The sequence below is a fragment of the Pyxicephalus adspersus genome, chromosome 2 (assembly GCF_032062135.1).
Source record: "Pyxicephalus adspersus chromosome 2, UCB_Pads_2.0, whole genome shotgun sequence".
NCBI lineage: Eukaryota > Metazoa > Chordata > Amphibia > Anura > Pyxicephalidae > Pyxicephalus > Pyxicephalus adspersus.
The window spans coordinates 17,636,932-17,655,167 of record NC_092859.1 but is presented as its reverse complement, the minus strand read 5'-3'; the positions used below and the strand labels follow the sequence as shown (position 1 = coordinate 17,655,167).

General features: G+C 40.4%; 1 protein-coding gene across 2 annotated transcripts in view; it reads right to left on the bottom strand.

Moving 5' to 3' along the window:
* LOC140323029 (epoxide hydrolase 3-like) overlaps positions 1-8,630 on the bottom strand; it is a 10,807-nt gene extending 2,177 nt beyond the window's left edge. Inside the window, exons 1-7 of one of the 2 annotated variants that reach the window (XM_072399758.1) lie at positions 8,541-8,630; positions 6,826-7,082; positions 6,440-6,525; positions 3,348-3,505; positions 3,108-3,236; positions 1,343-1,446; positions 663-811 (exon numbers count right to left, since the gene is read on the bottom strand). In XM_072399758.1, the coding sequence (XP_072255859.1) occupies positions 663-811; positions 1,343-1,446; positions 3,108-3,236; positions 3,348-3,505; positions 6,440-6,525; positions 6,826-7,068 (869 nt within the window). In that variant the 5' untranslated portion in view covers positions 7,069-7,082; positions 8,541-8,630. Of the gene's footprint in view, positions 1-662; positions 812-1,342; positions 1,447-3,107; positions 3,237-3,347; positions 3,506-6,439; positions 6,526-6,825; positions 7,083-8,520 lie in introns of both variants that reach the window. The other variant, XM_072399759.1, reaches the window with a different exon arrangement.
* Between the last annotated feature and the right edge of the window lie 9,606 nt (positions 8,631-18,236).

Genomic DNA, 18,236 nt, shown 5'->3' with positions numbered 1-18,236 from the left:
GTAGATTTCCTTTTTATAGAAATGACAAAAAAGTGCTGTTCACATGTGTTGAGGAAACATAGCCTGATCAGAAGACTTCAGAAGTTTGGATCTAGGTTCAGAAGACAAGTGAAAGAGCTGCCTATTGCTTGCATCACTGCTAACTAACCTATCTTATGTTTATTCTTGTCTATTTGAACTCTACAGTAGTCTTCAGCATTACACTGACACCTACAACCAGTGCTTTGACCTTCTAGTGTCTCCTAATACTGACTCTGCATTTGTATTTTCCCACTGCCCTCATCATGCCCTCTGCCTCATTTGCAAGCCTATGTTTATTTCTGTGCTTGCCTAGCTTCTACTTTAACGCCTGCCTGTTGCTAAATCCAGCCTGCCCTGTAACCCTGCATATCCAGCTAGCTAAAAGCCCTGATGCTCTTCTGTTGCTGACCACAGCCCAAGATCTGAGCATACCTCTGATTTGCGACCTAATGTTCCAACAGTTTTACAAATTCTATATTGCTGTTCCCATCTGTGACAAAAGCTCCAGTGAACCTTGTAACACCACCTTACATTGCCCCTGTGCCACCTGTCATATTACTCGGTAATACTTGAACTAGAAGTGTATGTGGAATCACAGCTTGGACTACATTAGGTATATGATATATATGCAATACACTCACCCAAAAAGATTCCTGTAGTAGTTAAGAGGGGCTGTTATGCCTCCTTTCTTAGACATATAATATATAAATGCCTCAGTTTCTTCACTGGTGAGTTTCCTCTGCTTATTCTGGATTCCCATCAATTCATCTACAAAAGGCTTCCTGATGTACTGTAGAAAGGGACATGTCACACACACTGTTACAACTGTTTTACCGAAAACAATCATGGGCTAAACTGAATTTAGCAATAAATACTAAGACTATAAATAATATACAAGAACTAAAGTCTGCCTGTTTCTTATACATACTGGGGGCAGCTAGACCCAGACCTGCTACTGGGATTTTGGTAAAATCTAGAGGGATATTAAAAGTAGATACTGTCATTCAGAGAAGGCCATACCTACCATAGATAAGACAAAAACTCCAAATATTCCTGAAAACAGAATGAACACATTCTATTGAATACCAAAAATGTGTACACATGGTAATTTTTCATAGGGCAAACATAAAAAGGATCAAATTAGGTGACTGGACTAAAAGGCTCTGAGCACCCTAATACGTATGACAGCATGTGTGACAGCATATTCGTGTTGTCATTCATCCATCTGTATCACCCATGATGTAGTTTTCTAATCAAATGGCAGCAAAAAATGAAAATTCATCTTAGCCTGTATCTATGTATTCTTTTCAGCTGTTCTTACCTCAAAGTCAGCCAAAGACAACAGTAATTCAGGTAGGACAGGTAACTGGAATAAGAAGACGTAACGGGATGAAAAGAGCTGAGATGGATGAGACAGCACGTAATCTGTGGAGAGAAACACACATAATAGGCTTCAGTGCTACAGATTGGTGAATGCGGTGAAGGAAGGGCTGGAATTAGGGCCCAACATTCCCTTACAGGCAGTGTCCTCTATTATTGCAATAGACACATATCATTATAGCATCGCATGGTTATTGAATATACCCGCATAGCATCAATAACACCATCTAATAGATTTTTATTATTATTATTACACAGTATTTATATAGCGCCATCATATTACGCAGCGCTGTCCATAGTCCTGTCATTAGCTGTCCCTCAAAGGGGCTCACAATCTAATGTCCCTACCATAGTCATATGTCTCTAATACAGTCTAAGGTCAATTTTGGGGGGAAGCCAATTAACCTAACTGCATGTTTTTGTAATGTGGGAGGAAACCGGAGTATCCGGAGGAAACTCACGCAAACACGGGGAGAACCTGCAAACTCCATGCAGATAGTGTTCTGGCTGAGATTGGAACCTGGGACCTAGTAAATCAAGTGCAATGGACTTGTAATAGAAACATTCATATACTTAGGCAAGTGAAATGGATCATTTAGGTACAGATGTTATCCTGAAAATAATTTAGTTGCACTAGAATTTCACTCAATTAAGGTATAATAAGGTATCGCCATCCACTGCAGCAGAAATTCAGAGAACATCTTACATGGTAAAAAAAGGAGATTTCCTGAAGCATCGTAACTGTCTTGCTTGTATGCCTGCCTTAACAATCACAATAACATTGAAAATGTACTTTATAAAGTTTTGTAGGCGTGTCTTGGAATAGCTTTTCTGAAAGCAGGGGTTCTCTGATCACCAGGGAATGTGGTGGACTACAGCAGGACTAAAAAATAACTAAAGAATTGAAGATGTGGGCTGTGCATTTTGTACACATACCAAAGTAGTGTTTAAAAAAAGTTTCCCATGAAGCAGCATTTTTGTCTCATTATGTATATACCTGCTTTGCTTCTTTATAGTGTAATATAATAATTACCGGTATGGCTTAAAATTTTTAGAGTTTTACTTTAAGCTTTGCTCAAGACAAATCTATGGCCAACTCAGACTCTGAACGCTTCATATATCTGCTGTCAGTGGTGATTTAAACCCAGTCTGTAATACACTCTCGAATAAACCGTTCTTTATGATGAAGAGAAAAGGAAAAGAGGAACCACAATTGTGACGATACTGCAGGGGAGTAAAACCACAGAACCATCACATTTGCTCCCACTACATTATTTCTCATAATTCTTTATAAAAACTGTATAATTGTTGCAAGACCCTTATGTAGCCATCCCACTGCACACATTACATATTTTTTTTTAATTTGTACTGCCTGTTTTACCCTCTGTATAAACAAATTATTAAAGGATAAATAAATAAAAAGTTATTAAAACTTTTGCTTTACATAAAACTAAAGTTAAATGTCTATGTTATGCATAGCATCCAGAATCTAGTCCTTTTTCCTAATGTAAACTTGAAAAAAAAAAAAGGAAAAAAGGAAAAGTTTTGGCTGTTACCTTTTCACCTTTCCCCTATTAATTTAACATGAAGACAGACAATACACACACAGCTCCACACTACCATCTAGTGGTAGAGAGGTATGACTGCATTTAATGTATAGCAAAACTATGCATAGTGAGGAGAGTTTAGTCTTAAAAATGGATCACCATGAAAGGCCGAAGGGTGAGGTGCATTCATAACAATGAGACGAGAAACCATGTTGTGGTGCCGGACTGGGAAAGTCCACGCCAAGGTGCCCCCCCAGTCGTGGCCAACTAGAACACAGATGGAGTAACCTGTATGGGAGAGAAAAGTAACCATTTATCATGGCATACAAGCTTTGCACACATATATATATATATATATAATTATTCTTTTGTTAAACAAGACACACACATGACCCTCACCAAATCCTGTAATCAGATCTTTAACATCCTGCAGAAGAGTCTCCATTTTGTAATCCAACAGTTCAGAAGGAGCATCTGATCCGCCAAATCCTCTGAGGTCAACCGCAACCACCCTATATTCCTGGGAGAACTCATCCAACTGGTACCGCCAGGAGTACCTGCCAAGGAAAAAGTTCTACAGATAAGTGAAAGATAAAAATATACATAAAAAGCACCTAAAATGATTTAGAACAATTTGACACAAACATATCTCATGGTAATTTTAAATTCTCTTATGCATAGTGACTCAGTTGGTTTACAATAACCAAAATCAATTCAAATCTGACAGATGAGCAGATTTTCCTCTAACTCAGGGGTGTCAAACTCTGGCCCAGCACATCCTTTTTTTTGGCTCCCAAAAGAATTCTTAATATGAATTGCAGCAGGCCTGCCGCTACTGCAATCCCTAGTAACGGCAGGCCAACTGCAATTTATATTAGGCTGCTGTTCTATAGACGCAAGTACAATGCTGCTACTATAATTCCAAGCATCACTCACGTCTCTAGACCAGCGGCCTCTCTGCCTATGCGTGGCCCCGCATTTTATAGACACAACTGATGCCGGGAAATGTAGTAGCGGCATCACTCATGTCTATTAACAGCAGGCTATGTGTGAAGCCCGCGGAGTTTATACTGACAGGTAAACTCAATAATTAGGAATTATCAGTTATAAGGAATTATCATAGAGATATTGCTATATTAATTGTTTTACTGTGCCAGAGAATGCAATGTGAAACCAAAGGAATGCAGCAATTCATTTTGTTTAACATTGCATTCTCTGGTAAAGTAAAACAATTAATCTCAATAAGAAAAAACAAGAACACATGAGAGGAGCATGCAGTAATTTGCAGTGGGTTGGCTCTTCTCATGTGTTCTTATATCTTCTTATTGAGATTGTTTTTTTAATAAATTTCAAGTTTGGGTCGCGACTTGGTCTAAGTTTTTAATATCGGCCCTCTGTGTATTAGAGTTTGGCACCCCTGCTCTAACTAGTTAGGAGGATCCCCTAACATTACACTCTGACATGATGAGTGTAAATTTAACTTTGGTGTAAGTAACAGTAGCTTTTGATGAGAAGTCACATGAATCATTTTATACTGAAGTTGAGCAACAGAAACTGGTGTCCCGAGGTTGAAAAATACAATGGAGAAATACTCTTCATTACACAAATTCACAAAGTTATGCAGTCAGGGCCTTTGATTAAAGATGTGTTCCTAAAAATGATTTTTTTGTCGTTGTCTTTTATCTTTTCTTCTTTTTTTCTCCATAATGGGGTTGCAATTTTGGTTTACTCATTGTTCAAACCACTGTTGTATATGGTTTTCTCCTTGTCACTTTGAACACTGAGGTCGTCAAGAATATGTTTGTACCCTGCTGACCCTAGTCTTGATAATTTTGTATTATCTCGTTTATTTTTTTTGTTGAAATACATGTACCTATTTTTGTGAAAATTCAATAAAAATATTGAAATATAAAAATGATTTTTTAAGGGTATGTTTTACAAAAAGTCTTGTATTGACACAGGAGTCAGACAAAAATACGACAGCATATGCTGGAGGACCCAGGCACTCCTGGAGGTGTTAAATGCCAAGGAGGACGATAGAGGAAGCAGTAATGAAATGGAAGGAAGAATAGGATATGGGCTTCAAGAAAAGTGAACTAACTCTTCTATTGCAGCGAACCATTTTTTTATTATAGACCTAGCAAGGTTTCTCAGTATGGAAACATTCGGAATTACTCCATACAAACCTATTTGTTTTTGGTTACTGCAAACATGTGTGCTTACCTGGATAATAATAACGTGAAAACTATGAAGAAAAATAAAAACTTAGTACACACCATACTGTAATAAAACATAAAAGTGCCCTTAAAAATCATTTTTTCAAACTTGTATTGTCTCACCCATCTTCTTCTGTCTTCTAAAAGCCTCACTACTTCCCACCACTCCCTATTTCCCCTCCTATTGTGTGATACTTCCCCCACCTTTTAGATTGTAAGCTCTTCAGGGCAGGGTCCTCGCCTCCTCCTGTGTCACTGTCTGTGTTGGTCTGTCATCTGTAAGCCCTATTTAATGTACAGTGCTGCGTAATATGTTGGCGCAATATAAATACTGTTTATTATTATTATTATTATTATTATTAATAATAATAATAATAATACATGTTTTTTTTTCTACCTGGAGCCTGTGTAATGTTAGAAAACTAGCACTTTAGGTGCCTTTCCCTAGTGAAGCTATATAAGGCTCACATAGATAATATATAAGGTGCCTTACGAGTCAACCCAAATATTGAAGTACGCTAATTTTAATTCCTACAAAGTTGATATTTAGACGCTGCATCCTGATACTGGCCAGTCACTAGTGGACTCTTTAGCCCAGTGTTTTCCAACCAGGGCTCCTCCAGAGGTTGCAGGGGGTTCTTGAGCAATGAGCAATTTGTGTCTACCATGTCAGTTTAAGTGATACCAGTGATCTTTTTGGCTATGTATAAGGGTGGTATTCTTCTTACTGGTCAGCAATCTAAAAGAAATACTTCTCAATGACCCCCACGCTAATATACTGTGAGCTGTGGATAGAAGGGGTTCCCTGAAGACCTGAAAGTCAATTCAAGGGTTCCCCATGTTAAAAAGGTCAAGAACCACTGGTCTAGCCAATACCAGGACATGGGAGTTTAGAAAAGACCAAATAAAACTCCCGACTTCCTAGCTAAAAAAAGATTTCCTAAACAAAAGCATGCACAATAAAGTGGTATGGGCTTTTTGGGACACCAGGACACTCCTAAACTAGCTGACGTTACTCCTGCACCAAGGTACCAGTTTGCTCATGCCACATTGACTAAAGGTGCATTTCAATGCAACATATAAAAGTTTTGCATATTTTTTTCAAGGTGAGGATTAAAATGTCACAAAAATACACTTGGTGGAGTTATTTACTTATGGAAATACCAGCTTAAACATGATTGGTTACTGTATGTATGGTGTTTTGTTTGAAAATGATAACTAGCCCATCAACATAAAGGTGTTGACATTAAACATAACATTACCGAGTCACATTACCAGTTTTCAGGAAAGCCGTGTAGGAGAAGCATTAGCGGGTTCCCCTTTTCTCCAGATGCCACATAATGGAAGCGAATCCCAGAGCTCTGTTCAAGCAGACAGCAGAATGTTAGTGAATGCCAGCAGAGGTACCCACACACGAAAAATGTACAGAGACTTAAGGGAAATTCCCAAAGGCCACCTTGCCAAGCTGCTTTTTTACTAAAGTGAATGGAGTTCAGGCCTCACATTGTGATGGCCCAGGGGAGAGCAGTGACAAAATTGTGCAGCACCTGGCAGGCCAAGCAGTTTAGGAAAATGAAGAGCTGTAAATATACTACAAAAAGACTGGGGGGGATAGAGGTACCATAAGAGGAGCACTGATCTTTGAATATTACAGATCTTACCTTTATCCGGATATATCCATGCTGCCCATGCTTGCTACTCGTTAAACAGGACGGGGCAGTCTTGCGCGTCTGCCATTGAAATGCCTTGAATGGTCCTCTGGCTAAAAGCCTCAGGGCATCAGGCAGGTAGGAAACTGCTGCCAATAGAGAGGCAACATAAACCAGGATCCAGAAAAGAACACCGGTTACCCGAAGCGCTGCCCGTGTCACCATAAGGAGAAGACGGGAGATATAGAACTGCATTGTTCCTTCACAGCCTGTATAGAAAAAAAAGGCAATTACATTAAAGTGAACCATTCAGCATCAATAAATACCTAACATAATTATATTCATATAGCCACAACTTTATTATTAAAGTGGGAAATTATCAGAACTCCTGTTAGGGTTTTATTGCTGTCTTTATCCCCTCTAAGTAGATCTGTGGGTCATTTCAGACTTGTGGTTGACTGCAGAGTTCTATCAAAGGCTCAACTGTGCCCTTATTTAACTAAACGGGGCAGTTGGGAATCATATGATGCATACATTTGAATATGGCTGCAGTGGAAGGAGTGCAATACCAGAAATCAATAGGTTGAGTCTGTCAACAGGATTGCGATTTCTCCTCTGGAAGAAGAACTTGCTGCTCCTGGGTGCATAGCAGTAATTTCCTATGTGTATGGGAACAGCTAGGAGGGGGTACATTTTTTAATTCTATTTTTCAGGAAAGCAATGCTAAAAAAAGAGACGGATTGTGAGACCTAACATAAGGGCCAGTTTGCATTGTTGCAGAACTAAACTTCACTATACTCACCTGTCCGTTGCAGGGTGCCACCATCTTCTTTCTTCTTGTCTTCCCAGATGCTATCTTTGGACATCCTGATTGGCCGGGCCAGGATGGTGTAACTCCCGTGCGCCTGTGCAGTCATGCCAACCTTTTGGGAACCCGGGATTGCTGGGCAACCAATGCCGAGCTGCACATGCGCACAACTATTTTGAAAGTTCCATAGAGTGATCAGGCAGTAAGAATGCTTATTGCAGAAGAAACCTCACATGTCCTGTGCAAAGCCCTGTCTGATCATGAAGTTTTAAAATAGAACTCCTGTTTTAGCTCTACATTGTACGGCGCATGCTGTATGCGGCGTTGCTGCATGCGCAGGAGATACATCATCAGTAGCCATCCAATAGCCAAAGATATTCTCTGTCCTTTGGAAGTCCTCTATGGAGTGGGTGAGGAATTTGGCGACTTCCTCTGACAGTTCTTGGGCCGGTTTTGCCGTTCGGCTGCACACAGGTCTGTGCAATCTTTGCAAGTATGCAAACTTGCCGATTGCAGCAGATTCCCCCACCCACCACTGAGTATGGTTCAGCTTTAAGCAGCACAGCCATAGAATAAAATCTGCCCCCAACCACTTCCTACATCTGGGTCTTGTTCACATTTTGCTTGATAAATACCCCACAAGGAGGAGTCTTCCTGCTGCCAGGGGGCTACCGGACCCACCATAGGGATGGTAAGACATGCTGGGCCTTGTCATTCACCTATAGGAGGAAGGTACAGTATTACATATATTTGACAGAACTAGAAGTCCCAGCATGCTCTGCTAGCTTATAATAAACATTGCATACTGAGACTTGTAGTACTACGGTTATTAAAATTGCTAAAGCCTGAGATTTACTTATGTGCCTATTAGAAATATCACCGATGTTTACACAACATACACACAATGTAACACTGTCACCTGCTAGTCCTGTCCCCTTCTGCCTTCCACTTTACAGAGGACATTTCATCAATCCCGCCCACTCCACGTTTTCTACAAGCTCATTCGTTCATTACACTGCCTATCTCCACTCTGAGCTACGCTACTGGATATTGGGAGTCCCCTAGCAAAGTAGGTAGTACCTGTGCGGTTTGGCTGGTAAGCAAAATTGTCACACAGTGGGCGGGACTATTGCTGATTGGGCTCTATTTGATTGACACGTAAAATGGCCTAAGAGGGGCAAGAAGTAACTGAGGCGTATTGTGCCATACAAAATACACTACGCATAACAGCTGTGCCTCAGTTACCATGGAGACTGTCAGTGCTGTCAGAGAAAGATGTAAAGCGAGAGAGGGTGTTCACATCAAATATTCACTTAAATATACTCCACCCCCATAATACTCTCCATACTCCTCTCCTACACCTTCAAACTCTTTGTACTCCTCTCCTGCACCTAATACTTCAAACCCTATCTGCAAATATTGCCCCCCCCCATTCCCTCTGCACTCCCCCCTACAGCCCATCATCACCTCCACACTCCTCTTCTAAGCAAGTTGTCCCCATTATTTATTCTGCACTCCTCTCCTATACATTCTACCCATCATTAAACCCTCTGTACTCCTGCACAAATTGCTCTCCATCATTCATTCTACACTCCTCTCCTGCACATACCACCCCCTACCCCTATCATACGTTCCTCACTCCTCTCCTACACATAACGCCCATCCCTATACTCTCCACACTTCTTTCCTGCACATAAAACCCCCTATCATACCCTCCTCACTCCTCTACTACACATACTGCCCATCCCTATACTCTTCACACTTCTTTCCTGCACATACCACCCCCTATCATACACTCCTCACTCCTACTCCTCTCCTACACATACTGCCCATCCCTATACTCTCCACACTTCTGTCCTGCACATACCACCCCCATCATACGTTCCTCACTCCTCTCCTACACATAACGCCCATCCCTATACTCTCCACACTTCTGTCCTGCACATACCACCCCCTATCATACGATCCTCACTCCTCTCCTGCACATACCGCCCATTCCTTTACTCCTTGGAGAGCTTTAATAAATCAGGCCCATTAGGCCTGATTTACTTATGCTCTTATTGGCTGGAGAGAATACATTTTCATCAGTAAATCTGGCTGACCCAGCAAACCCGGAATGGATTTCTTCAAAGTTATTTGCTAGTAAATGTTTTGAATCCCGGACCAGATTCATTCCAGGTTTGCTGGATCACCCAGCTTCACAGATGAAAGTGTTTCCTCTCCAGCCTTAGCCTTGGAGAGCTTCATTAAATCAAGCGTCATGACCCCATTATCCCTCTGCTCTTCTTTCACCCTTCCACCATCATACATCATGCTCTCATACACTCCACAATTTTATCCTGCACATATCACCCTCAAACATTGTTTGATAAACCCCAAACTTTCCTGTTTAGAAATGGCCACACTTTTTTTTTGTATATTATGAAAGCAAAAATGTGCTGTCCCAGACATATATGAAAAGGACATAGTGTAGCCTAAACATGCAATGTAGAGCACAGCATACAGTATGAGATGTCGGTCAGCATAGCATACAATATGTGAGATCTGACAGCTGACACAATTGTGAGACTTAACATGACATGCAAGCTTTTGTGTCAGGTTCAGAAAAGTAAAGGTAAAAAATGAGCGAGACATTAGTATATAATATAATATACAATATAAATGCATTGTACCATAGTTAAGTTGATATAAAATAAATAACTGTTCTTTTTGTGTTTGCTTTAATCTGTCTCTAGGTATGTGATGAGAGAGGACATCCAGTTTTATTCTGTAACATGAGAACATCATGTAAACAGGCATGGCAACTAAAGGCAGTGAAAGTGACCTTGTGTCCCATGACTTTGTCAAACCTAAAGAGAAACATGGCTCCCAAAAAGGTAACAATCCTATTGTACTCACAGTTGACATTGCAATGAGTAATGACTTTTGCATTTAAAAATAGATGACATAAACACAATGAATTTGAATTTTATGATCATCAGGTTTTGCATCAAAGTTTCTGCCCAACGGCAACCTACTGAGTGCAGTATGGCAAAAACTCAACATTGGTTCAGAATGCAGAAAGGCCCTCACCAAAAGACAAGAGGAACAGCCAGAAATAAAGGGAAACAGACAAGTAAAAATAGAAGATCCCTTAATGACTTTTATTTATCATGGCTACAGCTCTGTGAACAACACTGAGAGGACCATTTCAGACTTGCAGTTGACTGCAGCATTCTACCAAAGACTCAACTACACTCCCAACCTCTCCCGTTTAACTGAATAGGAGTAGTTGAATCTTTGTGCATTCATTTGCACACAGCTGCAGTTGTGATTTCATTGGATTGCTTGTACAGATCCTGCAATCGACAAACACTTTTGGTTGCGCAGTTGCTTTTCATCCTTGAAGTGTCCAAGTGGTTGTCAGATTCTGTGACTGAAGCTAAAAACTGCATAGGAGTTGCATAAGGGAAGCAGCTAAGCACAGGGGTTAGGAAAAGGCAAGCGTTAAATGGGCTTCAGAAAGCTCAGCACTGCCATTAATATTTTTATTATTATTATTATTATTATTATTATTATTATTATTAATAAACAGTATTTATATAGCGCCAACATTTTACACAGCACTGTACATTAAATAGGGGTTGCAAATGACAGACAGATACAGACACAGGAGGAGAGGACTCTTCCCTGAAGAGCTTACAATCTAAGAGGTTGGAGAAGTAGAACACACTAGGAAGGAGGATATGAAATATAGCTTAAGTATTGAGGGTTCAGAAAAATAAAGACGAGTAAGTGAGTTTGAAAAGTTGGGTTTTAAGAGCTCTTTTAAAAGTGCAGAAAGTAGGAGCAAGCCATATATGAGGAAGAGAGTTCCAGAGAGCTGGGGAAGCTCTAGAAAAGTCTTTGAACCATGCATATGATGAGGTTATAAGTAAAGAAGTCATTAGTAGGTCATTAGAGGAGCGAAGAGAGCATGTAGGGGAGTATATTTTTACACTTACCTTCAATCCCGCAGGGCAGTCCGATCCATTTAGGGGTTTCTTGCATCAGGTCCCGCGTCGTCACGCTCTGGGCCCCGCCATCTTCTCCTCTTCTTCCTGGTTCTTTATCCTAGGTCACCCGACCCAGGCGCAAGATCGGGTGATGTAGGATGGAAAAAAAATTTGACGATCTCATTGCGCAAGCGTGAGATTGGCAAATTTTTCTGTTTGCGCGAAAAGGCTCCCTCTGCATGCACAGAAGGAGCACCCAAGAGCCTTCCGGGATGCGCAGTGTACGTATCGCATTTCCATTCAATCAGGATCGCCAAGAATTAAGGGTGGGGTGATGAAATCTTAGCGAATTGAAATCTTTTGTTATTTGTCATTGTTACCTGCAGTAGTAAGTATTACTTCGATACAAATGTGTAAGTAGAAATTTAATTTAAATGAATTGTACATTCAAATGTTTTTGTGCTATACGATGTTATATCTGGTAAATTCTAGGTCTCCCAATGTGATCCATCCTAAAGAAGAGGCTACATACCACAAAACGTGTCGATGATATATATTACTTTTGTGAGACTTTTGTATCAATTTCCATTCTAATATGCTATATAATGCTTTGTCATATCTTTGAAATATTTGGAAATCTGCAATCTTGGTGTGCAGTATTGCATTGTCTTGTTTAAGGACATTGACAATATTTTATCTTGACTTTTATTATGATGAGCTGATAAAAATGTTTTTATTATATTATATTCCCCTAAAAGTCCCTCTTCTCTGCACACATCCATTACCTTTTTTTTTTTTTTTTTTTTAAAAAAAGGTGTTGCACAGAAAAAAAAAACAAAAGAAAAAAACAAATTTTTACCTAACATAAAAGGGTTGTTTACCCTTTTATGTAAAGTGAAATTTCTGGGTTTAGCTACGCTTTAACAGTCAGGAATATGTCAGGGGTAGATTTAAAATGTGAAGGGGAGAGGAGGGAGATGGTAAGTTCTGTCTTAGGCTAAGTACACAGGTCAAATCGCCTCAGGGATGATATCGGACGAGAATCTGGCATGTGTACAACACTCATCGTTCGTCGATGAACTCGTTCATGCACTGAATCATGAAAGACCCTTCCCAACGACAATAATTGAACATGTGTACATAGCCTTAGTTTTAATATTTTTATTGATTTTTAAACATAGGAGTAACAAAAACAAGGAAAAATAATTATTTTGTTGAACAAATAATGGACAAATAAACCATACAACAACAAGTCCAAAGCAGCATAAGCGTTCTTTCGAGACACTTGTTTAAAAGGTAGTTCTCTGTAAAATGACAAGCATAGATCCGGGAAGGACACAAATTGTGCAAAAACCATCTCGCGCTTCAATCAAAAATTAAAATTACCAAAACATTTGAGACATAAAGCCATAGAGCTAAACTATTGTAGAAATGAAAAAGGGGAAGGAGGAAGGAGAGGGGGTGGAGACTGTCAAAGTAAAATATGTGGGTATAGGTGAGACCTTAGTAAGTGTATTACACCAGTTTGTACGATTTCCAGGGTTCCCAAATTTGGTCAAATGTATTCATTTTACCACTCACAGATGGTATTGAGTTTGTCATGACCATTATCCAGTTCACTTTTATAGATATTGGTTCTAAAGCGATATCCCTCCTTTTCCAAGCCATTCTTAGCCATAGTTTTGACCAAGTCAAAATGTCTTTGCTAGGGAAGAGAAGTTCATCCTCTGGGTTTTTCATAAATCTGTATCATCTGATCTCTCCCCCTTTTCAGGTCTATTCACTGCACTGGTGTTTTTGAAACTTTAAAAAAAATAGATATGCTGCTTGTTGCTTGGAGCTCACCATCCCCTGACTACTACACATTTTAAAAGTTCACATGCAATATTTATTCGATTAGGTAAACAAAAAAAGTGTATTTAAGCTTAAACTTCAGGTAAACCTATAACTATATGTGAACTGCTTTGCTGTTGAATTTGTAATTCTTTGTAGCTGGGTCTGATAAAAATATAATCATGTCATTCATATTTTACTTATTTTATTCATTATTTATTTACCATTTGCAGCCAGTAGGTGGTAAGCTGTAAACAAGAACAGTTTTCTGGAGGCTCCTCTGGTGAATCATCTTGGATAGAAGGTTGCAAGATCACAGATCATGGAATGACTCACAGTGCTACAGCCACTCTTAGAAATACATTACCTTTCACCTACTTGTTACCTTTTTTACCTGCAGCTGATCTTCCTTATTGCATTTTAGCTTCATTGATCTCCTTTAGCCTCTGCAGCCATGTCCTTTCCACATGCACTATAATAAAAGCTGCATGACATTTCTCAGGGCACGTATCTTAATGGTGACAATAGTGAACCACTTAATGAGCCACTTTATGTCTATGTTAGAAGCCTAGTAGACGTACCGTAGAAGCACAATTAAGTTACACTGAGCATTGGCAAACTTTAATATTAAGTTTTGTACCTTATAGTAATTGTTTAACTAAAGAAGCATTCACAACCATACTGAAATGTTCCCTTTTTTTACAGAGGTTTCAGGAATACTGAGCGTATTGTGTGGTTTGCAGATGAAAAGTAACTTTGGGACTTGGCATCAGGTATATTTTGCATCCATGCACCTAGTAAAACAGACATTATGTTCTTCTGTCCATTATAGTGCAACACTTAAACTGTCTCTGTTTATGTCTCTGACTATTCTCTAGCCCTTCCCAAACACTCATTATCCCACAGCCACACTCCTTTTCCCACTGCTGGTTTCAGGTAAGGAAGAGAATGTAACCTTCTCCCATGATTTAAAGCCAGTGCCTGGACCTGAGCACTGTATTATGACTGATAGGGTGAAATACCAGTTCCCATCATTTGACACTGGGTATTTTGTTGTTGGCTGTGAAAACAACGGTGGGAAATTCTGAAGATGTGAGTATAAGGCGGTCAGGAAGTGGACTTCACACGGACACTATCAGTTTGTCCAAAGTAAACAAGGTGAGTAAGTCTTTAAATGACAAATACAGGCAAATATATAAAAAGCATTGAAAGGTGAGATTTGTACACATGAGTCTATACTTGTGAAAGCTGTTATGAGAGAGCTTACCACTTTTTGACCTGAAGCTGACCTCCTTAGACCTGCTTCAAGTGAGTTTGGCATTCCCATATACTTGTGTGGGAATAAAAAGCCCAGCATGGGAGTGCTGTAGCTAAGTAAAAATGACATGACAATAAGTTATGTTGTGGTTAGGCTGCCTTCCTTATGCTCTGTATACAACAAAGGTGGTTGCCCTATAACAAAATGTAAGGCAGCCACAAACAGATTGGAAATGGGCAGTAGCATTGTTTAGGAACTGGGGCACCAAGCAAGAGATCTAGGACATGTGGTCTGGGTTCCTGGCACCAGCAACACCATCATCATCCCTCCATGGATTTGTTTTTGAGTAACAGTCATTAGTGTATACAGAAAGTTGCATGCAGTAACACAAAACAAAGTGTTATGACTTGGTTTGCCTTACTTCTTTGTAGGCCAGCTTACTTCTGGATATTATTCTTTGGACATTCACATTTTGTTGTCTGTTTTTATACCTTCTGAAGTCTCATTGCTAAGATCTTTAGACATTATTGAGTTAATTATTTCCCAAAACATTTTGAAAAAATTAAACTGTTTTGATAGTTGTGTGGTTAGATAAAGTTATTGAGGTTAGCCACCTGATTCCTCAGAGAATATATGTGTTCATGTATTTTACACTAAAGCATAAGCAGGAACCCTTTCCTCATTTATACCTTTGAAATTGGGAACCAGATCCCAGCTACCAGAACCTGCCCCTTCCCGCCATTGTGATGTTCAGTGTTTGCATACTAATAGGTAAGTATACCGTTTGCAGGTATTTTGTAGCACCCTAAACATATCCTTCTATTAGTACAGCACCATCTTTGAACCAACTCTGGGGGAGTTCTGGATTTGGATGCTGGACAAGGGATGACACAAAGTAGTCAATTTAGGTGCATTTGCAATAGCTTCTATGTTTCCCAATGTGTACTCATCTCTTAAACATTAGCGCTTCCTAATGATTAGTTAGTAGCTTGTTACAACATTAACGTTTGACTCTCCTGTCCCCAGTAGAATAATGACTTCATACCGTGAATACCAAAAGTCTGTGAAATCAATCTGCAAATATGAGCCTGGGACCCTGGATCTTGCAGTTTCTACACTTTCCTGGGGGTTTTCTTTACTTGGGAAAGAGGTCCCAATGGTTCTACTGCCTCAAATAAAAAAATGAACAAGCTGAACTAGAACTAGAAAGAATGTTTGCACAAAGCTCAGTAACTTTGCTAACTTGGCACCCTGACCCTAATATTAACGCAGGTCACATTGAAGCTCTCTTTCTAGTGCTGCAAACATCAGATGTTTTAATTTTATGTATCATTAAGATTTTATTATGCTTCCTATACTTTTCTTTAAAAACAGTTCTTATATACATATGTAGAACATTTTCTAGCTTTATTGAACCATTGGCTTCACTGACACAAATGTAAGGAATGAATGTGCACTATGATTGGTGTCATTGTCCTACCACTAATTCTGATGACGGGGCATTATTCCTCCCACTGACAAAAATGATGGGGCACTATTCTTCTCGCTGACACCAATGACGGGGCACTATTCTTCTCACTGACACCAATAATGGGGCACTATTCCTTCAACTGACACCAATTATGGGGCTCTAATCCTCCCACTGACACCAATGATGGGACATTATTTTACCTACTGACACTAGTGATGGGACAGTATTCTTCCCACTGACACCAATGATGGAGCACTATTCCCCCCACTGACACCAATGATGGTGCACTATTCCTCCCACTGACACCAATGATGGGAGACAATTCCTCCCACTGACACCCGTGATGGGACAAATTCCTCCCACTGACACCCATGATGGACCACTATTCCTCCCACTGAAACCAATAATGGGACACTATTCATCCCACTGACACAAATGATGGGGTACTATTCCTCCAACTGACAACAATGATGGGACACTATTCTTCCCACTAACACCAATGATAGGGCACTATTCGTCCCCCTGAAAACAATCATGGGGCACTTTTTCTCCTACTAACACTATCAACGGGACACTATTACCCCCACTGACCTAAAAGATGGTACAATTATTCCTCCCACTTACACCAATGATGGGACACTATTCCTCCCACTGACACCAATGATGAGACGCTTTTTTCCCCCTGACACCAATGACTGGACACTCTTCCTCCCACTGACACCAATGATGGGGCACTATTCTTCCCAATGATACCAATGATGGTGCAAATTCCTCCCACTTAAACCAATGATGGGGCACTATACCTCCCATTGACACCAATGATGGGGCACAATGCCTTCCACTGACACCAATGATGGGACACTATTCCTCCCACTGATACCAATGATGAGGCACTATTCCTCCCACTGATACCAATGATGGGGCACTATTCTTCCCATTGACACCAATGATGGGACACTATTCCTCCCACTGACACCAAGGATGGGGCACTATTTCTTCCATTGACACCAATGATGGGACACTATTTCTCCCACTGACACCAATGATGGGGCACTATTCTTCCCACTGACACCAATGATGGGGCACTATTCCTCCCACTGACGACAATGATGGGGCACTATTCTTCCCACTGACACCAATGATGGGGCACTATTCTTCCCACTGAGGACAATGATGGGGCACTATTCCTCCAACTGAAACCAATTCTGGGCCACTATTCCTCCCACTGACATTAATGATGGGGCTCTTTTCCTCCCACTGACAACAATAATGGGCCACTATTTCTCCTACTAACATTAACAACCAAACACTATTACCCCCCGCAGACCTCCATGATGGTCCAAATATTCCTCCCACTGACACCAGTGATGGGACACTATTCCTCCCCCTGACAAAAATGATGGGGCACTATTTCTCCGACTATCAATGATGGGATACTATTCCTCCCACTGACAACAATGATGGGGCAAATTCCTCCCACTTACACCAATGATGGGACACTATTCCCCCCCACTGACACCAATGATAGGACACTATTCCTTCCATTGACACCAATGATAGGGCAGTATTCTTCCAACTAACACCAATGATGGGGCACTATTTTTCCCACTGACACCAATGATGAGGCACTATTTCTCCTACTAACACTAACAATTGGACATTATTACCCCCACTTAGCTCCATGATGGTGCAATTGTTCCTCCCATTGACAACATGGATGGAGCACTATTCCTCCCACTGACACAATGATGGGGCACTATTCCTCCCACTGACACCAATGATGGGGCACTATTTTTCCCACTGACACCAATGATGGGGCACTATTTCTCTCACTGACATCAATGATGGGGTTCTATTCCTCCCACTGACAACAATGATGGGGCACTATTTTTCCCACTGACACCAATGATGGAGCACTATTCCTCCCATTGACACCAATTATGGGACACTATTCCTCCCACTGACGCTAATTATGGGGCACGATTCCTCCCGCTGACACCAATGATGGGGCAAATTCCTCCCACTTACACCAATGATGGGGCATTATTCCTCCCACTGACACCAATGATGGGGCACCAT